Consider the following 27,133-nt stretch of genomic DNA (forward strand, 5'->3'; position numbering starts at 1 on the left):
TGGAAACAGTCCTGCCTGATGCTGTGTCATTTGAGGTTGTGCGGCATTACTTCTCACAGCTGCATTCCACCGTTAGCATAAGAAATTCCTTTTTGATGATGCTTCTGATTCTATGAAAGGGATCTCCTCGCATATTTCAAGATATCTTTCGGGTTTGCTCTTCCGCTGCATTGGGCCATCGCAGATTGTTGTGACATGATGCTCAACTTTCCCTTCCGTTTCATGTCTCCATTAGTGACATTTGCTGTGCTTACTGCTATAACAAAAGGTAAGTTGTATATATATTCTTTGCCATTGAAACAACTATTTAGCATACTTAACTAGAAATGTACTTATACAGGGCCACTTTCAGAAAGATAAAAATCTGCAAGAGCCAACTTGACATTCTTCCATTTTCATTTGTTAAACAGGAGCATAAGGGAATTCAAAGTCTAATATATATATATATATATATATATATATATATATATATATATATATATATATATATATATATATATATATATATATATATATATATATATATATATATATATATATATATATATATATATATATATATATATATATATATATATATATATATATATATATATATATATATATATATATATATATATATATATATATATATATATATATATATATATATATATATATATATATATATATATAAGTAGCTATGAACTCATAAATAGCCAATCAATTCTGATTGGCAGCAATCGTCTGTGAAGTATAAGCATTCAAAGTCAGTCTTCACAGTTTTAATGGATTTGATATCCATGGCAGTCAATGGCAGCATTCATGCTCAACCAAAATAAGAAAAATACCTTTAAAAACCTTGCATTTTTAACTTCATTTTTATGCTGATTAACAAATGAAAGTGGAAGGAAGTCAAGTTGGCCCTTGTAGCTTCAGGTTTTTCTGAAAGTGAGCACTGTAGAAATAAGATTGGACACCCTTGTATTATATACCACCACGTTACTTGATAATTTGGGGAAGTGAGAAAGGAATAATAGCATTTCCATTCATTTCAATAAGTGTTTGAGACATAAATGTTTTGAGTTATAAGTGAGCTCACAGAAAAAAAAATAACCTGCAGCACAACAACTGTATGGTACTTTTTATTTGTGTTGTGGGGATTGCTGGAACTGTAAGTGCTAGCATTACTTTTCGCCGATCTATTTCTTTAGAATTTACGACCACTTATTTGTTTAGTTTTTTAATCTCCCACTCAAAAAATATCAGAAACGACACTCAGTATACTACGTTAACATATAGGCCCATTATTACTATATGCCATCAACTCTTGTACCTTTTCCAAAACTTTGGAAATACTCATAAAGACACGCTCCAAGTTGCTGCCACTCTAATCAAACAACAATAATTGAGTGATAAGTATTACTCTGTATTTGCTGTACGTCTTGGTATATGAACAGCAGCTAAAGCAAGAGTGTCTACTACAATGTCCAGACTAATGGAATGGGTACATTTAGTGCATCGAAAAGTTCTACGTCATGAAAATGTCATATTAACTGGATTAAATCATTTCCTCAAAGAAGATGGACTTGAAAAAGACATAATTTGTTCTCATTGAAAGGAGAGTGATTCTTCTAAGTGAGCTCTAAGCACAATTTTATTGTTACTATGTCGCTTTTTCGGACGTATCCAGGACATAGGCTCGAATAATTTCCTGTTTCGACATTTGACAAAGTATTCGATTTCCTGTTTGTCCTACTATCCAGCTTGAGTGTTACACACTTCACATTTTCCATTTCAGGAATGAGATAAGAAAGTCTGAATCCGTTGTACTACCTCATGTGTGCATCATGACCTTATCACCTTTGTATATAATTCTGGCACCGACTTTCTAGTTTGTATTTCTTACAAAGTTGGAGCTTTTTAAACTCCTGGCGAAAATATTTTATCCTAAAAAAATCCTGTCTTTAGATTACCCCAAATTTTTTATTCACCCATCACCATAGTAACTATATATGCCAGTGGTGGTCCATAGAATCTGATCTTCAAAAAGGACATTCAAAATCCCAGATAAGGGCGTATTATAAACTTTAATAAAATAGATTTGTGTGATGTGTGTATATTTCTGTGTCATTGCTTTTCACATTGCAATTTTTGCAAGGGACTCAGGATTTGATGACAAACCTACACATCTGCAAATACCATTAAATTATTGGACAAAACGGCCTGGTAGGTAGGGTAAGACAGTTATAGATGGAAGTAAACAACCACAGAGCTCCATCTTGCGGCATTCAAACTCATAGTTCATACAGCTACAAGAGTTTGTGGACCATTTGGCAAATAAGAGGACACCCTCTGATGCAACATCAACTTTATGTGTACATATCTGATGTACGCCTGATGACGTAGAGGTTCACTCACCTGACTTCGGTGCAGGAAGGCGCAAGATTGATTGCAACCGGTGTTGGTATGATTGTGAGTGCAGAAGGTCATTTGTCTCTCTGTGTGCCCTACGGCTGGCTGGTAACTGGTCTACGGTCTAGTCCGGCTTTTGCCCGAAGTCAGCTGAGATAGGCTACGGCAACCCCCGCAACCGTTGCAAGAGTGCACGCTATGGAAGATGAATGCAAGAATGAATATCTAGAAAACATTTTGTCTCCTCATCGCTCCACGAGCGACCTCAACTAATAGTAGTCAATGTACTGCTAAACAAAATAATTTCCATAATATGTGCAGCTACGGAAGCCTGTTATGGGAATAGGAATGTGGTCTTAGCTTTTGTCCGGACCACGATGTGTTTGCTTTCACACATTCATTGAACCGCACTAGAGTATGCTTGAAAGAGAACCGAGAAGACCTTGCCGTCTTCGAACCGGCTGTTTTGTCTGCACCAAAATTCACTAGTATGGACTCACTGATATTTTTGGTCTGGTCCGGACCAAAAAATTGTAGGTGCAAATATTCCCAAATCTTTGGAGGAAGACAAAGCAGGCCTTTAGCTTATAAAGAAAAACCTGACTCTCATAATCTCTGTCTGTAATCCCTGAATGATCACCAAGAACAAGCAAATTAAACAACACGCCAGAATGAGTAAAGTGTTGTATTCGGATTCTACAATAAACATGTCTTTGTCCCACAGATGTTAAAAGCCAGCAGAGCCCAGAACCTACTGAGACCTTCGCCCCACTACCAGTTTATCCTGCTGTCAAATTTCAGGTCCTCAATGTTGATCACGTCGTATTGAGGCAAGACATTCCTGGGCTACGTGGGAACTCCAGCCTGAAAGCTCACACGCAGACTTTCCTTGTCACAGATCCAGGTGCAGGTTTACTCCAGCCAGCTCTCAACGCCTCATATGGTCCCCTCAATGTGGACGCCCCCATTCCTTTAGATGTCCTTTTCGCCGGACGCAGGATTCTGCCGGTCATTTTAGGTCGACAAGTCCGTTCTGCATCTCCGGTTATCAAGATCCTCTTCCACATGCCTCACCAAGGTGACGAATCTCCAGAAAAGATAGAGGATAGAGCTCACTGCGTGACGGCTTACGCCTTCTGGGGAACGAGGGAAGTCCGCGGAGCGTGTCTGGTATCGCAGGGTCAGTTCTGCGTGGCACAGCTGAAGCCCGAACCAGCCTGGTTCAGCTTGTTCGTTCCAAATGGCACCTCCAGCAAAGAAATGGGCCGGACTGAGACCATGAAAGGGCTTCAGAGCAACGTGGTAGAGGTATACTTCCAGAGTCGGATAGATGAGACCGGCCGATGTACGCCACAGGACAGCCTGCAACGAGTGGGAGTGGGGAGAGCAGGGGTCTTGGAAGGGTCGGGGACACCCTTGACAAGGATAGGAAGTGTGAACCTGCTTAAAACTCCGGCCGGGAATACAACAATTTTTCGTCTAAGGCTAGGCGGTGCTGTGGTCATTCAGGCTTCCTCTAAGCCCCTCAAGACAGAGGATGTTGTGACATTTTACGTCTTGTTGTCAAGTACCTCTACCTTGGAGAGTTTCACCCTAAGGTAAGAAACATACTACATTACTTTAGTTCAGCACTGTTTGGAGTGGATGCTCTAAAAATGTTTAGTTTAAAGAGAACGAGCACCAAGGCCTCCTCCAAAAAAAGCATAGTATTTTATCGAACGTTTTGTTTGTTCAATGGTTTTGCTTATTATCCATGCTAAGACAAATTCGGGGCAAAGAAATCCAAGGTTTCTCAAACTAACAACCAAAGTAAAGATATGTAAATTTTCATTCGATGTGACCTGACACCTGAGATTTTGCAATTTTTTTAAACATTCGAACAAAATGTGATTTTACATCATATTACACATCAGAAAAATATTGATTTCATTCAATAATTCATCTTCCATTTTCCGCGCATCATCAAAAAGGTTGCGAGGGGTTGCTGGAGCTTAACCCAGCTGACTTTGAGTGAAAGGCATGCTAGACTTGTCGCCAGTCAGCCGTAGGGCACACACAGAGAGAGACAAACGACCACCCCAACTCACAATCACACCGCCACCAGCAGGAATTGGGCCTGTGGCTGACCACATCGAAATCAGGCGAGTGAACCTCTACAATCATTGATTTCCTTCAATTTATTATAAAGATTTTCTTCAGTTGGTATTCACCTGATGAAAGTGTTGGCTTTCCACTTTAAGCGAAGAGATCCTAAATGGTCCTATCTGAGCGCTGAGGAGAAGGTCTTACCTTTTAGATCAGCTCACCTCACAAGCAGAAAGAGGAATGTATTTTGTGTTACAATGTTTCACTGTACAATTGTACCTCTACTCATGATATTAATTGGTTTCAGTAGAAATTGAGCACGGATTTGTATGCAAAGATTCTCCCCTCAAAAATAACCTACCAACTAAACAAGGGGTCAGGTACCTTTTCAATCCGGAGAGACATAAACAAAACATATTTTTCAATGTAATTCCTTCATAGTCATACAAGTAAAAAACAAATGTGTGCATTTTTGTCATTTAATCACTTACAGTACAATAAGTATTTATATATGTTTTTAAATTACATTTTTGAGATCTTGCTAATCAAAGACTGTAGGCGGCACATGCAAGGGAGTCATCATGACGAAAGAAGCACTAGAGTTAATGTTGCTGTCATTTAAATTGTGATATGCCAAAGCAAAGCACCCCTTGATCAATGGAGCGCATTTGAGGTAATCACGAACACACATTTGCCAACACCATTGGGCCATATAGCGGTGCTAGACTTAGTGTCGGCACTACTGATGTGCCAACACGAGGCTGCCATTGGTCAATGTAGCGGCCAACACCACTTTGAGTTGCCAAAGCGAGGATCTCATTGGTCGGAATAGCGGAGCTTGAGGTAGTTTCACAAACACAGTGATGCGCCAACGCGAGGCTCTTATTGTTGCATTCAGGTTTCATATTTTAGTTTATAGGTTAGCTGAGAGTTATATGCACCCTTCAAGAGACAATAGGTTCCCGATCCGTGAACTAAACCCTTTAAAAATGATCAAAGTGTCCCTATATTATATCTGAAAGATTTAAGGCGCACTCAAATATGAGAGAAAATGATAAGAACATTATTTATTAAGTCATTGCAATGATTCCACAACCCCAAACCAAACAAAAACAAAACAATTTCCAGCTCTTCAGCAGTCTCCCTTCCACAAATTGCAATCAAATCCTGGTCATGTCCTTTGTGGGTTTTCTCCGGGTACTCTGGTTTCCTCCCACATTCCAAAAACATGCACGGTAGGCTGATTGGACACCCTAAATTGCCCCGAGGTATGGGTGTGAGAGTGCATGGTTGTCCACTTCCTTGTGCCTTGCGATCGGCTGGCCACCAATTCAGGGTGTCCTCCGCCTCTTGCCCGGAGTCAGCTGGGATAGGCTCGAGCACCCCCGGCGACCTTAATGAGGATAAAGCTATTCAGAAAATGAGATGAGAGATGATGTCTTGTTCTGTAGTCTTTTCCCAAATGTGATCATCACTGGTAGCAGAAAGAAATTGCCAGGAAGTGCAGTGGATGTGAGCATCATGGTGAGGGGTCGTCTCCATGCATTTAAATGGTTACTTAAGACATTTAAATGTTGATGGGGCTTGACACAAGTGTCACTACAGCTGCCACAGTTACATCGCTTTCATAAATTACTGACATGTTTGATCCTGTCTAACATCTCAGTTAGCGGGGGAGTTCTGGAGAGCACTCTTCCATAAGCAGGGACATAATTGGCAAATGATTCACTGGTTTTCATACCTCGACATCCCGTCAAGATTAGAGTGATTTCTCCTGGTATTTTACCCCATGAATAATGGATTTTGTTTCATGGAGCACGAAAATAAACATTCTCTCTGATGGGTTAAATTGAAGACAATATAGAATAAAAAGACAGCCAGCAATCTGTTCAAAGTTTCTTCTGGCTACCTCTCGATGCACATCGCTGAGTCGACTAGCAGAATTGTCTTTAGGCTGTACTACTATTTTCTTTGCTCATTCGTATTCATATGTAATCTAATCCTTATAATACTGTGCAAAAATAAATCTGCGTAAAAATGGAGAGACAGGAAATGATGTGTATTAATCCAAGGGAAACAGAGTTAAACCTGCACTTGTATCAGTCTTGCTGACCATCTCCTGCATAAGAGTGGGCCGACACAAACACACTGACCCAGTGACCTCGTACAGCTCAGCACCCGTCATTAAACGAAATGAATACGATTGGATGTAGGGATTCTGACCTTTGAAAACAAATCTGCCTTGTTTTTGTGACTATTCAGATTTTCATCCTCTTCACCTATGCTCAGAAAATCCTACATAATGACCGTAGAAGTGACGTTTCCCCATTTTGGTTGGTGCTTCCAAGTCTTTGTATGTCTGACCTAGTGGCACACCGAGAATGAGACTGACCCAAAGTCTAAGTCTAAATCTAAGTGAAGGCTCACTGTGAGAAGCTTGGCAAAGTGATTGAAAGGTTCTGGGAGAAATCACTGCTCTACTTCATGTCTTAGGTAGAGGATTGACTCCTCTCCAGTGGGACTTGGTCAGATTATCTCTGGCCTTGATTGAAAATGAATCAGGAGGTTAACTCTTAAGGGTGGAAATAATTTAAATCCACTGTGAGGATTAAGTGAGTGCAGGCGTGTTACATGTGAGATTTCATTCATGTTCATACCTACCTGTTGAGCAGTGCAGGATGCATGGAAATAAAAAGTGGTCATTGTGCTCATCTGATTATCGAGGAACCACTATCTTAGCATGAGTTGGAAACAAGAAAACTATAATAATGTGACAGGCATATGGGGAGGCACAATTATTTGTACCAAGGTGTTTTTCATTTGACAGGGTGACCCCACAACTCTGCAAGATTTCCTTTACATCACATTATAAGTACAATATAACTACTCCTTGCAGAGTGGGGAGCTTGCAGTATTACTTTTAGCCATGTATTATTGCCAGGTAATCAAAATTTTCTATTGCCATTCTGAAATTTCTCAATTTGTTTCTACCTCTACAAACAGAGGTCTCCAAACCGGTCCTAGTGGGCCGCTGTGGGTGCAGGTTTTTGTTCCAAACAATCCAACAAAAACAGTTTAACAAATGAGGTTTCTTCTGACAAAAGAAGCACCTGACTGCAATCCGCTGTTTGCACTTCGAGGATAACAGATTGGTTGGAAGGTTTCCTCTTGCAGGTTGGTAAGGGGGACCACTGTCCTAGAACCATCTTCTGTTAAACTGCTTTTCCTGAATGAAAAGAAAGTATAACAAACACCTTTGTCACCCAATAAAACTATTTCAGTTTCGTTTTCCATTTTGATCAGTTTTTTGAATTTTGGTCCTTCAACAACCGTACCCCGTATGGTATTGTTGGTAATATCTAAAAAATATATTTGCTCTATATGGTTCTTGTACAGGGCATAGTGTATATGAGGTACAAATTCACGAGTTTTGCACCAGTGGTCACAGTGTAGATTGATCACCAAATTGATCTTGCATGGTGTTGGTTTAAATGTTAGCGATTGTACGTCCATTTCAATGCTCACTTACTCTCACTTGACAGTTCAAAATAACCTTCGGCCAACCTCTCTGAAAATTGACTGTTCCAATTTCTACATTTGACTGGACTCAAAAACGAGAAGAACTTTGTTAAAGAAAAATGTGGAAGGATGTCCTTTTTTTCCCAGTGAAACTTCTTCCCACAAAGAAGTTCTTACCACAAATTCTCATTTTAATCAGAATTATAACAGAGTAAAACATTTTTTTCGGAGAATCCACATATTGGCAGAGAATTGACATTTTCTGTATCGCTTGGTAAAATTAACTTCATCATCAGGTAGAATTGTTTGTTGGCAGATACGTTCTTCCAAATAACTCTTAACAGATGTTCTGGCGCTTGAGCTGGCAGGTCTTGATTCTCTTTGGAATATTTCCAGGTCCTCCCTTGATACTAGCCATAAAAAGATGGACTTGTTTTCAGCGACAAATGATGTGTGATGCCACACTTTGGACCAAAATCATTCCCTGACTCCAAATCACACCAGCGCATATCGCTCAAAGGCCTGTGCTATGATATATTCCCATAATGAATTAGGACTGTTGTGATGTAACAGCCAGACAGAAACTTGGCTGCTATACAAATTTAGGTACTGGTTGAAACCCTACGGGATGATGGCATCCATTCACATGATTCATCATAAGCGTTACGTGTCAAGTCGGCATCATATGTCTGAATTTGATTAACTCTGAGTTCTCCTGGGGCCAACACAAATGAATGCTAATTAATGCTAATTCTCAGGCTGCCCGCAGTCTGCGACTCATCTGTTTGGTGGTTACTCACTACATCCAGCTTGATGTGATTGAAAAATACAACAACAACAACAAAAAAACACTTACAGGCAATCCTGGAGACGTAACCCACCATTCTGATTAAGTCGGATTTTACAGTTAAAGTTCGGGTCAAAATACTTTGTATAAAAAATATAATATATATTGAAGTAAAAAGTAAGATGCTGCACTATCCATTATTGATGAGAGGTTGAGGGAGAGTTAGGCTTTTCATGGTTTATTTGCAACTAAATGCATGGAACAAGATTAATGTGTGCCAACAAAATGAAACCAAAAATCAACTCGCCATGTCTATCCCCTTTTCTGTCACGCCAGTAAGGCACGCGTTGCGTTCAGAGACAAATAGCACAGCACTTAACACATCAACATTGCAGTCTGAACTATACACACAACCCAATTTGTTACATAATCGTTCAGGTTAAATAAACTGGAAGTTTTTTTTACTTTGGTCTGGATGAAGCATATCTTTACCAATGTGCGTCTGCATCTCTGTCGTTCCTCCGTTTCTTTTTATGTTGTCAAACTTCATTTCTAAGATAATTGTGATTCTTTTAGCCTAGAATCGAGAGGATCCAGCTTTCTACTTTTGCGCCAGAATGTGTAAAAATAACAACAGAAAAGGATAATATCCTCCTGGCCAGCTCAGAAACACAGACAAGCACTATGTACTTGGTAAGCATAAACTACGGGAGATGAGGGACAGACATCAAAAAGTCCAAACATTGGTAGATCGGGGACATCATAACCTGAGGACACCATGCATCAAAAAAGCAAATGCCGGCCAAAGGGTGTCAAACCGATTCCGCAGAGGACCGCAGTAAATCCTGGTCTTTGTTTCAACTGATCCAGTTTAGCCATTGAGGACTCTTCTAAAATAAGTAGCACCTGACTTTAATAAATTGATTACACTTGCAAAGGCTATCCTCTTGTTCAGTTGGAATGAAAACCTTCAACCCACATGGCTCTTTGAGGATCGGTTTCACATCAATCAATGATCAATCACCGTCTTTGGAAATCTGAGCTGAATTTCCTGGGCTTAACATGTGACTAGATTTGTAGAACTCATTTAGTATTTATTATGTACCAGTCAGAAAATATGAGGGAGGATATAAAGTAGGCTAGAAGACCTCAATGACATATCATGTTAAAGCCAAAGTATTCCAACAACACAGAAGAAACACGAACCTAGTGCACAATACCAAAACACAACCAGTGTCATATGCCTAAAATTACAACTGCTTAGCAAAACGATCCTTTTTGCAGTAGACAAGCTACAACAACAAATAAATGGGTGAATGTGACAGAAAGCCACTTGATTGACTGTTTATTTCACTGTGTTGTGCAACATCTCACCATTACACTGACAAAGTATGACAGCAAAACACTACACAAAAACCACCAAATGAATTTGAGCCAGAAAGGTGAAAATTCGCAGAGATAATTTGTGACAATACAACTTAGCAGGTTGCACACTGGCATTTATTCTCATTTTTAAATGAGCAGGCATGGCAGGCAGAATGCTGAAGCCATGTCAACATTCGCATAACCATGAATGGCACGTTATGGCTTTTAAATGATTTTCTTTCACGTCTAAGGGGTTGAGACAACAGGCATTTGTGCTATTTATTTTCAAAGTGCTGTCATGTAAATGTCTTTACCGGAATTGATAGTAACTAGAGAAACAAGGTGCGGACTACTTTTCAATGCTGAATTCTAAATATTTCACATTTTGTCTTGTGTGTACGTATTTATTATAGGGCAATGGTCAAGCCGGGATTGTCATTCAGTGGTGTGCGGCCTAGTGATCCGATGATATGGGATGTCAAGATAGAGCCGGGGAAAGTCGGCATCGCCAACGCTGTGTCTGTATTTTGTCAAAGGAAGGTTGCAATCACGTCAAAAAGGTCAGTACAATCTGTATTCATACAGTGATTGCCGTATGACAATAACCTGAAATTGCCGTATGGTACTTAATAGAAAAGTATGGCAATTAGCGATCAAATCAACTATGAGAAGAATTGAACTCTGGGGAGGCTTTCTGTGACGTTCTTTTACTTCCGCTGTCTCTCTGGGCTTCCACGAGATTGACGAAAATGGCGCCTATTTCCAGAAATGTCCTTCTCTTTAACCCAGTGTAGGAGTCGACATCTTTTCATTGATTGAGGTTCTTCCACTGGCAAGGATAGTCACCCCCTTCGAAGACTTGCTTGCTTTAATGGCTTCCGCGTTCTTGATAATTGTACTAATCGTCAACTATTTATGGCCATATAACCGAGCTTCAACTAATAGTTTATCGCCGTCGTAGTTACGCTGACCTATAGGAGACCAATATCTTGATATATGCAGTGATGAATGAGCATGGTGTGACACGACCAAGTTTTAGAGTTTTTTCTCCGTGAGAGACAAATTCTTGTTAAGGCCGTGAGAAGGTGATGAAAAAATGTCGCATTCCGCTTTATAACATCAAATAATGCATAAGCAAGGCATGCCGTAACATGGGGATCCATTGCAAAAAAAACTCTGGTCAAAAGTAAAAAAAAAAGGAACACAGAGAAATTCCTGATTAAAACGTAACAAAAAATGTCGAAGAGTAAATTAAGTAAATACTCGAAATCAGAATCTATCATAAAAATTAAATTACACAACTCATGATAAAACCCCCTTATCTAAGCCCCTGCTATAGGTACAAATAATTATTTATTCAGTTATAATCTTGCTACACAATCTAGCGTTTCAAAAGCATCTAAACATTCATTAGCCTTATTCTTGACGACTATTAATGTCATATATGTAAATATTCACATGATTGCTACGTGACACACACTAGCAGCCATGTCTGCCCAGCAACCTCCCGCCCGCACTGACCCACCAACACGACCGCCCGCTGTCGGGCCCGACCCACTTATCTGTAATCATCCATAATCACGACTCCGTTATCCAGGCTTAAGCTCTTGCGCATTCAAAAAGAGAGATTAGAAAGGAGAGCTAGTCCAAGTTGTGTCGCATGTGCTGGCCTCACCGGGACAACTGTCTTTCCTGTCCATCACACACAGATCACATGCAGTCATACTGAACTCTGAAGTCATATGACATAGTGTTTAAATCCTCCTCCATTTTAGGACTTCAAGGAAAAAGGAAAACAAATCTCTCTGTCTTACACACTGAACAGCCTGATCTCTACGTGTATCTCCGTGTATCTTCATTTTCAATAAAATATCTCATTAAAAAGCACATCCAAAATGACTGTATAACTGAAATGCAAAGAGCTTTAATTTCAACCATATTTCATTTGAGTGGTGCTAAAACTGTCACAGATGCTGGATGGCAGATTGAACATCATCCATCAACACCCTTAGATTTACAGTTTAGGCTATTTGTGTAAAACATGTTGGCTATGATATTTGTTAGGGGTGTTTATTCATTCATTTCCATTCCGTTTAACATCACAAGGGTTGCGGGGGTACTGAGGTCTATCCCAGGTAACTAGGGGTATTAGCCTGGGTACATCTTAAAAATGGCTACCAAACAATTACAGGGCACAAGAAGACAAATCAGCATTCAAGCGCAATCACGTCCCGAAGCACAATTTGAAGTGGCCATGTTTTTGGGATGAACTTGGTGCAACCCAGAGAAAACCCATTTAGCAATGGGGAGAACATGTTAACTTGATACATATAGGCCAGAAACGAGATTTAACTAAAGATATCCCACGTCCTATCAGAAACCAGGAAACATCATTTTCAGAGAATGGGAATATTGTAAAAGGGAAATCAGGTTTTTAGAATATATTCATCTATTTTTTAATTTTAACTTATTGGCTGGCAAAGATGGCGATAAACATCCAATTTATTTGTACTGGGCGGGTTCGCAGCAAACATTCATTTGCAGTGATGTGACCAGGGAAAGTTAGCGAACAACTGCAAAAAAACTTTATCCATTTGGATCTGTGTTGAATTGAAATAGGTTTATATGGTTTGGAACTGGAGTCGATGCTCATAATGAGTTTCTGAAAGGCTGAAGGCAACATGACCTGCAGCATTTTGATTTGTTGTCCTTTGATGGAACAAAAATCTCAAATTTGTGCCCACACAAATTTATTGTCAGTTTCAGATTGAGCTCAAGCAGTGTCACAAAAAATGTTGATCCCGATGCTTCGACTTTTTAGGGTCTCACTACGTCATCTCTCCTCACACTCCCCTCAGTCCCAAAAGTGAATTATTTTTTCAATGGCCTTCTTAGTTGCTTGTTTTTTTCATTGTTATTTCTATTTGCATAATTTTGCATATTTCTCATTTCTGAACCGAGTAAATAGAAGAGTGTAAACTTTGTTTTTTGTTTTGACCAATATTTTAAATGTCAAGAAACAAGACTGTAGGCAGGTCCCCGGTGTATGACCTCTTGAGATGTTTTGCCACAGCAGTGAATCGAGTTAACTAGTAATATTTTTTACCCTCTTTCTCTATCCCTCCAATGACCACAAAGTTGAAAATGTCATCACCATCATTCTATCAGGGCAGAGTTATTGTGCCTTGAATTATTAATTATTGTTAAAATTTTATGAAAAAGTTCCAGGTTACCATTTGACGATAATGTATATTATGCAAAATTAATGATTGGAGTTTGCTTTTGTTTGCAACATAATAAGTACATATAATCCAATGAATAGGATAAATTCCAGCTTTATACTTTATATGTATGTCATAAAGAGATCATTTGTCAAAAATCATTTGTAAAATTATACTAAAACGTATTCGGCCCGGCGGCTTGAGTGGTTAGCGCATTGGCATCACAGCTCTGGGGCCCTGGGTTCGAATCCAGGTCAGTCCACTTGTGTGGAGTTCTCCCCCTGGGCCTTTGTGGGTTTTCTCCAGCTACTCAAGTTACTTCCCACATTCCACAAACATGTATGGTAAGCTGATTGGACACCCTAAATTGCCCCTAGGTATAGGTGTATGGGCATGGTTGTCTGTCCCCTTGTGCCCTGCATCTTTAACATAAATCTCTCTGACAGGGGTCTTTTAGAAGTCCTCCAATTGGACTTTGTGCCAAAAGACATCTCCGAACTGGTTGAGACTCATACAGTTTCCTGGAGACTGGATCAGCCTGGTAACGTCAGGGATGTGGGCCAGATGCGGATCTACACCACCAAGCGAGACTATGTGGGACTGGCTCCTCTGGTGATGGTAAGAAGTGTTTCCACACTATTGTGACGTGGTCCATAATGACCCAGGAGTGATCGTCAGAAAACAACCTGGCAATCACAACTTGTTTCTAACCATTTTCAGATGGCAAATTTTTTAGCACAGTGAAGATGCATTCTTGAAACATAAATGTAAAAGGATAGAAGTTGGTTGTTTTGAAGAATAATGCCTTTAAGTTTGAACACATGATTTTTATCTCTGGGGAGAAAGGGGGATTGCTCATGTGGGTGGAAAGAGGTAGCACTAGAGAGGAAATGAAAGGGTAGCTGAAGAGGCTTTCAAAAAGTAGACAGATGGTCAAGGAGACGCTTTTCAGAAGAAATTACTTTGAGTGGGTGCACAAGTCGGAAGGTTGGAGTATTTAAAGCAGTGGAGGGACCAAAATCTCAGTCTTACTTTTTGTGCTTGAATCAAAAGCCCTTCTGTAAACAAAGGCAGCAAGAAAATAAGGTAGTGATTGAGTGGGTAATTTGCTTTACTCCACCTATGTTCTAGTAGAGTTTGTTCTTCTTCAAAAAGAAATCAAGATGAAATAGAAAAAAAAGTGGGAAGTCCAATGGGAGACGGTGGACATTTCAATATAACAGATGCAAATGGGGTGGTAGCAGGTTGTATCAAGGTTCTCTGAAAGTGAAACCGCCTACAGAGCTGGCATTTCTTTACTGATTTTGTCCTAGCTCTGATCCAGTGGATTATGTTTGGGTCAGCGTCGCGAGCTCTAATAGAGCATGTCTTTTTTCGAATTGCGGTCAGCAGCTGTCAAGCTAACAAAGTTCAGATTTTGCACCCAGCGGGCAACATCTGCTAAACGCTGCCTGATACCTGGTAAATGCTGCTCCGCCTTAAAATGTTAGATGCCTAAAATTACTCAAAGAGTAACTGGAAAGCAGGAATACATTAAAAAATAAAGACTAGATGAGCTTTAAAAAAAGAAAACAAGACAGATCCAAGTTCTATGACAATTTACAGTGCCGCTTCATCTTAGTTTTACTTCACCCAGTGTACATGTTATGGTACTGGTTAGATTAAAAATGAAATCAGGTTCGGGTATTATAAAGAAGCCCTGATGAAAGAGTGAATATGTTAGTATTGTGCCACATTTGTAATAACCCATGTGTCACATTTAATGTTGAACATGAGAGCACCTGGGGTTCAGCTGTTAGTGTGAATCGTCTAGTGACCAAAAAGACATTGATTCAATTCCTGTCTATGATTACCCATTGCTGAAGTGTCCTTGGTCAAGACATTGAACTCTGTTTTGCTCCCAATGTGTTGGTACAGTAATCCCTGGAATATCGCGGTTAATGTAGACCAGACATGACCGCGATAAATGAAAAACCACAAAGTAGGATCACCCCTATTATAACTACCTTTTAGTCCTTTATTTCTGAGTCCTAGTTACAAGCAGAGGATATGGGAGTGGCTTCTGTTTGCTACAAATAATAATAATAATTAAAAAAAATGCCCGGAAGAAAATCTGTGATGTAGTGAAGCCGCAGTATTTGAGGGATTACTGTAGTGCCTTGCTTGGCTGCAGTGTCATTATGGGATTGTAATGTGCTTTGTGAAGCCAAATACTAAAAGGCACTGTAAAAGGTAATTGGTCTTTGCTTGCATGTTTCTTTTATTGTTTTACATTAACTAAACTCATTTCAATGAACCAATGTAAAGAACAGAAGCTTGAACAGAAATTGTTTAGCTTTTATTGTCATTGGCCTAGATAAGATTAAAATTGAGTATACGTCCAAGTTATTTTTGTTTCTATGTTTAAATGAAACTAAATAAGGTGATCATGTTATAAACTCAGGCACTGGCCGTACTTAAATAGTATTTGGGCTGAAAAACGTACACTTTTTAAGGTTGTATGATGCACCACTTGAGAAAGATCTGTAAGAGAGGCGTCTAGCACATTTTTATCACAGGTACCTTCGAAGTGCCATTGTGTCTGCCAACTAAGCTTCCACGAATAATCGATTAATTAATTGACAGATTTTCCTATAATCCATTTCAAGAAAAAAAATATAAGTTATAAGTATTATATAAGGTTTATTTTGTCTTTTCATTTTTAATTAAACAGAAAACATATACACATAATATATTCTTTTTTAAAAATTGATTTGCATTGAAAAATGAAAGTGAAGATTCGCCATTTTAATTATTTATCTTTTCAAAATTTTAGATCGGTTAGGAATTTTGGGTAAAAACAGTACAACAATTGATTTGTCTTTTTATCAACCGATTAGTATACTAATCCATCTGTATCCTTTCCCCGTTCAGAGCAACGATGTGTTGAATACTGCTGTGCTAACAGGCAAAGTGGTGAAAGTGCCTGTGAAAGCTTTGGCTGTAGAAGCCAACGGCTCCACCAATGACGTGAGCAGCCTAACCAGCTGCCGGTCCACTGACAAAGAGGTAATCAAGGTAAGCAAAGCCTGAATTTCCTGCATTTAAATCTGATTATACTTGTATAATGACACAGGCATTCAATTCAATCAATTTTGATTAACATTTTAATGTCATATTTTTGTTTTAATTTCACTTTTATTCTCCCAAGATCAAACATTTTAGTCAGCGTTCTAAAAAGAACAAGAAAAAAAAACTGAGTTATATATTAAGAAAATTAAGCAATTATTAACCGTTACTCTCATCTCACCTCATTTTCTGAACCGCTTTATCCTCACTAGGGCTGCGGGGGGTGCTGGAGCCTATTCCAGCTGACTTCAGGCCAGAAGCGGGGGAAAACTGAACTGGTGGCCAGCCAATCGCAGGGCGCAGGGAGACAAACAACCATTCACGCTCCTACTCATACCTAGGGGGGATTTAGAGTGTCCAATCAGCATTCCATGCATGTGTTTGGAATGCAGGAGTTAACCAGAGTACCCGTATACAACCCACGCAGGTCCACGGAGAACATGCAAACTCCACACAGGTGGACCAACCTGGCTTTGGACCCAGGTCTCATTTTCGTTGGGCAACTTTTTTTATGTTATCAGTAACTAAGAACGTTGGGTAGCTTAAGCATGTGCCAGCCAATTATGGGCACCGACCGGGTGGGGAACATACTGAATAGCTCACGTCAATCAAACACATCATTACCTGCTCAAAAGAAGCTTATCTAAAAATGATGAATTTACCTCTTAACCAAAAGTAAAGCTGATCCAACCGCTATTCTTCTTTTGGCCTTTGCCTTTGTGGAGTTATTAGTTTTATTAAGTTCTTCACCATACTTAACTTGAGGTAAAAAAACAAAACTCGATATGACTCAATGACCCTAACGAAGAACATGTTTCATTCTTAATAGGCAATGTATGAATGGAACATCCAACATGGAAGGCAATCCAGAGTGCTCATCCCAGGCCTCAGTCCTTAAGCACATTGGGTTGACCTTTATATAATGGCGCAATGTTAGTAGGAAATGAGCAGCAGAGATAGTGAGAAAAACTGAAAATGAGGACCTTTTCACTCTTATTTCACCACTGACTTGGTGAAAGTCAATGTATTTAAAGTTAGTCATCCTCATGATGAGAAAAAGAAAGGATTGTATTATCTGTCCTAAAATGCCACTCCAACTATTTTAGCAATTATCTACATCTACCCGAATGGAATAAGGATTCTACTCATGAATTCACAGATTCACGTATCATGTTTGCATACTTTAATCTATTATACAATTATTGCAGTATTTGAGTATACACAATTATAATCAGGGCTTCATCTAGTGGGATCTTTTTCGACTAGAAAAGAAAATAATAGCAGCTCAAAATGGATTCTTGTTTTTTGCCTCAAAATTTCCATCCTATCTGAGCATAATAAGCCAATCGTATTGTAAGACGGAATCTTTTGGGAGTTCAGTGTAAGTCCAGACCAATATAAACTACAACCTATGAGCCAATTGCAACCCAGTGGCCAGATTTTATTAGCCTTCAATAAATTAGCAAAAAAAAACAACATGATCGAATATGACCCGCAGAAAAAGTTTTGATTTAGCCTAGATTTCCGATGCTTTTCTCTGTAATTAACATGAGATGGAGATAGTCACTAAAACAATTCTACTCTTAGGTCAGAGATCAAAAATTTACAACATGATGAAATCAAGCAACTGTAAAATATAATTTTCTTATTCTGCATAAATAAACATAAAAATACTTCAATGTGAAAAATTGAGCTATCTATGTTTTGATTTTCTTGCCTTTTTTTGGCAACTCTGGACATTTACTCTTAGGTCAGCAAAGTTTTCATTTTCTGTATTGCTTATTCTGAATGTATGGATATTAGTGCACCCATTTGGTGTAGGTGGTAACAAAGTGCAAGTGGTTCTGGTTAGAAGTAATTAGGCTCTTGATAGGTGGAATGTGTGGTAGGAAGCTTGATTGAACAAATCCATTCCAACAGCGAATTCCCCCCACATTCCAAAGACATGCATGGTAGGCTGATTGGACACTCTAAATTTCCCCTAGGTATGAGAGTGGGTGTGAATGTTTTTTTTGTCTCCTTGCGCCCTGCGATTGGCTGGCCACCAATTCAGTATGTCCCCCACCTGTGGCCTGAAGTCAGCTGGGATAGGCTCCAGCACCCCCCACGACCCTAGTGAGGATAAAGCATAAAGCGGTTCAGAAAATGAGATGAGATGAGAACATTAAAGCCTTCCAGCAGAATGAGGAAGTCAAATACCGTTACAAAAAACTGCCAAAATATTATTGGGTATTATTTTCAACTTTATATGTGCAGTGAGTTGTGGCAGTTTTTGTTGTTGTTGTTGTATACTAGTTAAATAAAACAATTGAAACCTCTATGATCATTTGTAGCATGCTGGAAAGCCAAAGGGCAACATTACTTGGCCCTGTAATATATAATGTAAGATGTAATGGAACTCAAGCTATGGCAGGTGTGTTGCTATCAAAATGTGATGACTTTCTTAACCTAATGGACAATGTAATGCTAAACAAGCGTATTCATGGGATAATGCTGATGGGCAATTGGTTATGGTGTATGTTGCAATACTATGGAGCATGTCACTGGGCTCCATCTGTGGACCTGTGCACCGTATCACACGTTATATCTCCTCATGGAGAAGCCAATAAATTGGGAATGAGAAAATAGCAAAGAGCAGAGGTTTTCTGCTGGAAGTAATTTGACATATTTGGGAAAGGGCTTCATGGGCAGCCTTCCACAGCATTTCCACCGAGATTCAAGTTGACTCACCTCGAAAATCATTCTTCCCTCTGCTGTTTCCTCACATTTTTATTCCACCTGCCTCTTTTATCTTCCCTCTCTTCTGGTGCTACACTCTATTCTCCAGTCTAGTGCTCTCCCAATTACCTCTGTGGAGCCACTGGTTTGTTAAGATAAGTGAGGCAGTGGTGAAGATAGGCCCCCAATCTTATATAACACACCAACTGCTGTGTCTCACCTCATTGCGCTTAATGGCTATGACTGCAATGTTCCCACGAAGAGAATCGCACTAAAGGTGCAGGTGTAAAAAAGGGCTGATTTACATTCAGTCGCCGTTTAATCAAGAGTCCAACGGGACCTCTTAAGTTATATAGAGTAACATGGAGATGGACAGCATTACGTGCATATCTGTGGTTTTGACAAGTACACAATTTTCATTGTATATACTGTAACTTGTCACTACATTACCATCGACAAGAGACAGCCAACCTCCATCTGTAAAAAGTCTGTAAAAAGCAGCAATGGCTCTACTGTCAAATCCAAATATGAACCCGAGTGAACATAAAGAAATTGTACATGAAAGAAGTATTGAAAGCTTCATGCTCCAACATGTTGCATCTAAAGCCAAATTCCTGCATAAGTTTTAAGAACATGACCGCATAGAACAATGTTGACCAGCTTTCATCATCATGCACACTGACAATGAATTTGAATCCAGGAACTCAGAGCTGTGAGGCCAACGTGCTACCCATCTAACCGCCGGGCCACTCCAGGAAATCAATTAAATTTAAATTGCTATAATTTTGCACATTGCAAGTTACTCGGCGATCCACGCCATATTAAGGGATTTGGCGAGACTTACTACAATATAGTATTATAGAAGTCAGTGTGGGGGTGTGTGTATATGCTTTCCTGCATGCATTTTTAATTCTAAATTACAGATCATACATGTTAGACCTGAATAAGAAAGACACCAACAGTGGCCTGTTTTTTTCCCCCCATCATATTTCTGCTAGCATTTCCTGACATAACGTGTTCTTTTGTCCAAAAGGTCTTGCAAAAGATGAATTAAGACTTTCCTGTCTGCTCTTGTGTAGGTGTCTGAGCGATGCGACTACGTGTTTGTCACAGGCAAGGAGTCAAGAGGGAAAAGCCGAGTGTTGATCAACTTCACTTATGGCTATTTGAGTGCCCAGCTAGAGATGAGCGTGTGGGTGCCCCGCCTGCCGCTGCGCATTGACGTAGCCGACTCTGAGCTCAACCAAATCAAGGGATGGAGAGTCCCTATTAACCCAAGCAACCGAAAGTAAGGCATTTTCAGTGGAATAGCACTTTTATCCATTTCCACGTCATCCAAATATACTTCATTTTTATGGTCCAGGTATGTCATTCAGATCAAACATTTTGCTTCAAAAGGTATGCTCGTACTTGAAAACTTCTTTCACTACAGTTAATCCTCTCTATTTTTTCTCTGAGCTACACCCATTACACTACTCTTATTCCAAAACAACAATACATTTATATTAAATATTTAAGGAAAAACTATTAAATCTCATTATTAATGTAATTATGGTGTCAATTTGATTTAGTTAGCTCAACATACATAGATGTGGGCCTATTTTTTTACCCTTTTGGAAAAAAAAATAGCTGTTGATGATGGGAATTTGTGTCATGTCTCCATGCGGTTAGTAGTCAATCACAAAATCCTGAGTGTAGTGCATTAGTGGCCAGGATGTAGGATGCAGAGGAAGTAGAAATGCCCTGGGGATAAAGGTTAGTGGACTTCTGTCCAATGCTGTATTGTAGAGTCATTATTTTTTACTCAACACAAATGAAGACAATCGCCTGATGACCCATTTCCTTTCTAAAGTATGACAATTGAATATTTTGGTTGCTTTCCACTTCCTGAACAACTCAATATTTTGCAACTGACACAATTAGGTCAAAAATGGGAAAGAATCTGTGGCCAGTGGCCCAGAAAAAATGGGCTAAGGTCCAATATATATATATATACATATATACATATATTCTATATATATATATATATATATATATATATATATATATATATATATATATATATATATATATATATATATATATATATATATATATATATATATATATATATATATATATATATATATATATATATATATATATATATATATATATATATATATATATACTCACATATATGTATACACACATTCATTAAGTCATTCCTTCTCTGAACTGCTTTATGCTTGCGGGGGGTGCTGGAGCCTATCCCAGTTGACTTCAGGGCGGAGGTGGGAGACACCCTGTATCGGCAAACTGATCGCAGCGCTCAAGCAGACAGACAACCATTCATACTCACAATCAGCCTACGATGCTTGTCTTTTTTTATGTATATATTTATATATAGTAGTGGCTCTACTTTAGAACGCTTGTACATATATGATCAGTTCACAAAAAGCTTTGATAAACCCATGTTCCAAGTGGTAAGTTTCTGCCACTATACATCATTCTCAAACATTCAACAATGCAGATTTGCATCAAGAATAGTAATATTATAAGCATCATAACATTGCTATGATAGTGTTTACTACTTGTGTGTTTCAGACCCACTTGGAATAGCGAAGAGGAGGAAGAGATGCGTAAGGGCAGAGGTTGCATGCTGCAGTATCAACACTCCACAATGAAGGTGTTCACACACTTTGAGGCCAACTCAGATTTTGCGCCAGACTTGCTGACTGGAGCAAAGTCGCTTGATTACTTTCTTGGTCCTGATTGGCAGGTAAAAATCTCCTGAAGTGAACAAACAATTTGAATTTAGCTTTTACCTTTTTTCATTCATTGTTTGTTACTTTAACTAAAATAGTTTCTTATGACCAAATAGGAAAAAACAGGGTTGAGTGTGAGATGCTTAAACACGTCCAACTTCCAAAATGTTGTAATATCTCTCCCTAAAAATTGACATGATAAACCTGGATTTATGCCTCCTCTAAAGTTCGACAATACTTACATTGTATATATATATATATATATATATATATATATATATATATATATATATATATATATATATATATATATATATATATATATATATATATATATATATATATATATATATATATATATATATATATATATATATATATATATATATATATATATATATATATATATATATATATATATATATATATATATATATATATATATATATATATATATATATATATATATATATATATATATATATATATATATATATATATATATATATAAATATTTATATATATATATGTTTTCTGAACCGCTTTATCCTCTGTATGCTTTTAACTGTATGCCAGTAGAACACATTATGAATAAGCTTTGTTTTCTCTTATTCAAATTAATCAAATCATGGCGTCCCCCAAAGAATGTCAAGCAAGAGTGACTTTTCATTCATTATCTTCACAAGAGTCGCTGGCCAGAGTGATTAGTAAGAGCATAATGTTTTTGGCATCATTGTATATGTGCTTCAATCTTGCTGCAAAATGAGTTATCATTTTGAAAGACATTAATAGCTTATAAAGTTAAATTATTAAAAGCAACATTTTGGTTTAAAGCTTTTCTCCTGTTTTTTTGCAAGGTCGACGTAACCAATCTTGTGCGCTATTCGGTAAAAGTAGCAGATCCAGATGTGGCCAGGATTCAGGATGGAGACGTGGTGCAGGGGCGAGCTGTGGGCACCACAACTATTCAAGTGAGACATTTTTTATATGACATATCTGTCTATCTACCTCAGAAATGTGTGTAGCTAATTATAACAAGATGGTACTTTCCAAAGGTAATCTCCCCGCTCACATCATCAGTCCTTGCTGAGAAGGCCATCACGGTAGTGGATGAAAAAGTGAGTGTGATGGAGCTCGGGGTAAAGTTGGTGTCTGGACTCTCACTGTCCCTGCAGCCGTGCCCTGGCAGCAACAGTGCCGTAGTTGCCTTGGCAACTATTCGGGAAACGATCACACAGCTCAAACAGGCAAGGAACTGGAAAATTTTGATACCTGAAGCAGAAAATTGATCTTTGTTGAAATCTCACATCACACCTCTGGGTATGGAGTTTGTGCGTTCTCAGAGTGCTTGTGTCTGCATGTGTTTTGTCCCATGGTCTAAAACATGTAGTAGCATATTTTTCAGACTATAAGTCACAGTTCTTTCACAGTTTGGCTGGAGGGATTTCAATTAAAGATAACCAGAGGTTTGGAATCTGATGAAAAAAAATCATCATTCGATTGCTGCCAGCCCCCCAGTCAAACTAGATTGAGATTCTTTTGCTGCCAATGGCGGTCAAACATGATCACTCAATGCCTTGACAATGGATTTGATGTCTATACCTGTCAATGCCAGTAAAAGAGTTGTAGAGAATGTTTTCAAATTCAAATGTAAAGTGTGTCGTTTGTAAAGAAATTCCAATAACGACCAGCATTTTATTTGTGTTGCCAAGGTGGTTGAGTTCCACAAATGTGACAGTAGAGGTTTAGCCAACATTTCATGGTCCATCATTTAAATACAAATAAAAGAACTCACCTTCCTTTCAGTAATAGTCATATTCATCTAAAACTGTTCTAGTCAGAATTCCTGCACAGGAAGCAGAAGAATTATGAATGTATTATTCCCATGACTTTTTCTATAAACCTTCATGCATTATTCACATTTTCCAACACTGTTATTAAGGTCCTCTTAAATGCAAAATTGAATCTAAAGCATAGATAGACTAGTGAGACAATATCCTTTGTGGGTGTCAATAGGAACATGGCACTTTGATTCACGACAATAATCTGTGGCTCGCGTGTTTAGGGAGGGAGCGGCAGAAGGCGACAGCCACACACAGCTGTTCTGAGTAAAAACTTGCTCACTCATTGGGCTGTGGCTGCGGGTTTGCATTCAATTGAGCTCTGGGTGCTGATGTGGGGCAGCAATCAGCTACAGAAATGGTAGATTAGCTCATAGCTGCTTTGGCATGTCGGACCATCTTCTCTCCTCTAAACTGCAGTGATGATAAACTTTTACAAACACACAGGGACAGATGACCAGGCAACGATGTCTACAATGAAAAAATTACACGTAGTATAATAGCATAATGTATTCAAATCTAAAATGTAGGTTATCGCTGTGCCCCAAAGTGGCTCATATCAGTGAAATAGGCCATTGTGTATTGATATGACCCGACTGTATATTTTGTGTTGCAGGTGTATTCTCGTTGGCAGTTTTATTTTTTTATTGTTCGTAAGCACTCACTTGAGTGTCTGGGTAAAGACATTAGGGAAGGGTATTTGGAAAAACCTACTAGATCATAAACAACGCATGTTGGTAACCTTTTAGATCAAATCCAGAGGCTTTATTTTAGGGCTTTACCTTTGCTTGGTAATTTTTCCACCAGTACTTTTGTTTCTTTCCGCAGTACCCAGTTGCCACAGTATTAAATGAGACCCACTTACTAAAACAACAATGGGTGTTTTCCGAACGTTTCTTTCTAAATTTTGAGCTTATGACCGAATTGTGCTTTTGACATTGTGCCTTTTCCATATGGCACAGTTAGGTATGCTTAGTTACTGTGGTAAGAATTCCTTATGGCCTAAAATGTATGTTATATTAGGTTAAGTTAGAACTTTATTTCATCCCGTATTCAGGAAATTTCTTGGTTGCAGTAACAGGACAGACATAAGACACACACGACATTGTAGACCTAGGTAAAAAACACAAAGTGGGGACCTTCTGCAGACTGAGAAAGACGTTACTGCAAAGTGTTATTATTCGGACATATGAGAACAGGTTAATTGTGTCTTTACATTTGTTTAGGCAGATGATAGATTGTCGCCATAAAGACAGCATTATTATTCTTTATTTAAAGCAAACATGGAATTCAAGTAAGTAATTGAAGTGAATTACATGACATGCCCAAAAGTCACCTGGAAAAGCTCTAGCTCATTTGTGACCTTAAACGGTAAATTTGAGGAAATAAAATGGATGTATGTGTTTTGCCAAAAACATCTGACCTACTCCTTTCTTTCTTTCTCCAGGAAGCTTCCGTCAGTTGCTGGGTCCAGTTCAGCGATGGCGCCATCACCCCACTGGAAATCTTTGACCGTGGTATCTACTCCTTAACAGTCTCCACTCCGGATGAGACGGTGGCAACTGTACGTCGCACGCCACAGTCCATGTTTGTGGTGGCTCAGAGTGAAGGTGAGGGCCAGGGGGTGATTGTCAAAGCGGAGCTGAGGATATGTGAGGAATGCCAGAAGTCAAAGAGGAAGAGCAAACTTGCTGTTGGTACAGGGTTTCTACGGATCAACTTCAAGGGCAGCGGAAAAGTTTTCGGAAGAACGGACGGACCTGGAAACGAGAAAAATCAAGATTATAGCAGAGGTGGTTCAGAAATGACAGGAGATGTTAAAACAACTATGAAATCAGATGTAGGAACATTACCAGAAACGGGCACATCGACCATTCTGTCAGCCAAAACTGTGGGGACACAAGTTGCTTGGACTGGAGCAAATAGTAAAAGTACAGAAAATGTACAATTCATGGTCCCTTCTGCTTCTACTGTGAGTCTTGCAAAATCCCCGGGCACCACCAGAACGACAGATACAACACCTGTTGATAAAGTAGGACAGAAGGGTGGTTTTGGAAACATGCTGGACAATCCAAATTTTCCACCAAACAAAAGCATTCGTAGAGCAAATTCCCTTCCCAAAAAAGAGCCACCCACACTCATATCCCCCAAAGTCTTTGAGGGTGACTTAATTCGCACATTTCGATCCATGTCCGACTTGGAAATAGGAATCTATTCGTTAGTGGGGGTATTGGGTATCGCTATTTTGGGATTTTTGCTTAACTGCGCTTCATATCGGTTTTGTTTCCGCAAAAACAAAACCCCTATACAAGCAGGAATGACTGCCAGCAGCGACCCAAAAAATCATAAGCACGATTGGGTGTGGCTCGGGGGTAATGACCAGCATGCTGCTTCTCAAGGCACACCCGCTCAAGTGTCAACACTGACCCGCCATTCGGCCGAGTCCAAGGGTCACCGCAGCACAGAGAGCCCTCTCCCCGCCGCGGGACCAAATGTCGTTGGCCTTCCCGAAAGAACCGCCACCTTGGGGCGCAGCAGAACAGGGTCCCAGCAGCAGATACACAGAAAGGTTATGGACCCCGCGGTAAACCGTTCGGCTACGCTACTGGCCAGGCCTCACCGCAGTGAGCCTCTCCACTCCCCCACTAGTAAGAGGAACCAGGTCCAGTTCACCACTTTCACCACACTGGACATTAAGCACTTGGCCGCACTGAAGAAAAACAACCTGGAATTTAACGGTACAAATCAACAGCAGCTACACCAGCAGATGGCTTCACCCGAGACACAAATACCATTGCCTGACATGCCATGGCCGGTTGTCAAACCCCACGGAGAGCCCCAGTAAAGTTTTTGGGGAGTTCTGACCAAATCCATGGAAAAATGTACATTGTTTATCTTCTTAAAACTCGCCGTCAAGGTTGAGCTGAAGCCTTTTCCAGTTGGTGAGAGTAAAACCTTTGACTAAATGACACTCCATCCCAGAGAATAACTACACTTTTTGATATCATTAATCTTCTGTAGAAAACATATACAATGTGATAAATTGAGCTGGCTTGGTTGTGATTTTCTGGTACTTTATTGCTGGTGATGGACATTTCTCTTGGTTCTACAAAGTTTATTTCAGTAGTGTAATTAGAGTGATACCTCTATTTACAAAAATAAATCATTTAGTAACATAGATTAAATAGAGCCACACTTTACATGTAAATTCTCTAATTCATTTCACGGTTTTCAATATAAACTGGTTAAAAATGATCAAAGTGTTGCAATTTCGGATGACAGGGGTGAAACAAAAGAAAAGTATTTGTTTATCAAACACATTTATCACATAGCCATACATATATACAT

At 39.1% G+C, this 27,133-nt stretch overlaps 1 protein-coding gene across 1 annotated transcript; it reads left to right on the forward strand.

Annotated features, from left to right (window-relative positions):
• On the forward strand, positions 1–26,985 carry LOC144210967 (transmembrane protein 132D-like). The gene is made up of 10 exons (XM_077737939.1): positions 1–268; positions 3,119–3,992; positions 10,564–10,710; positions 13,818–13,989; positions 16,285–16,428; positions 20,277–20,485; positions 21,784–21,958; positions 22,802–22,915; positions 23,000–23,191; positions 25,233–26,985. The coding sequence occupies exons 1-10, from the start codon at positions 196–198 to the stop codon at positions 26,628–26,630; spliced, it is 3,498 nt and encodes a 1,165-aa protein (XP_077594065.1). The 5' UTR covers positions 1–195; the 3' UTR covers positions 26,631–26,985.
• The last annotated feature ends 148 nt before the right edge of the window (positions 26,986–27,133 follow it).

Source organism: Stigmatopora nigra, chromosome 17, assembly GCF_051989575.1.
Source record: "Stigmatopora nigra isolate UIUO_SnigA chromosome 17, RoL_Snig_1.1, whole genome shotgun sequence".
In the NCBI taxonomy this organism is placed as follows: Eukaryota; Metazoa; Chordata; class Actinopteri; order Syngnathiformes; family Syngnathidae; genus Stigmatopora; species Stigmatopora nigra.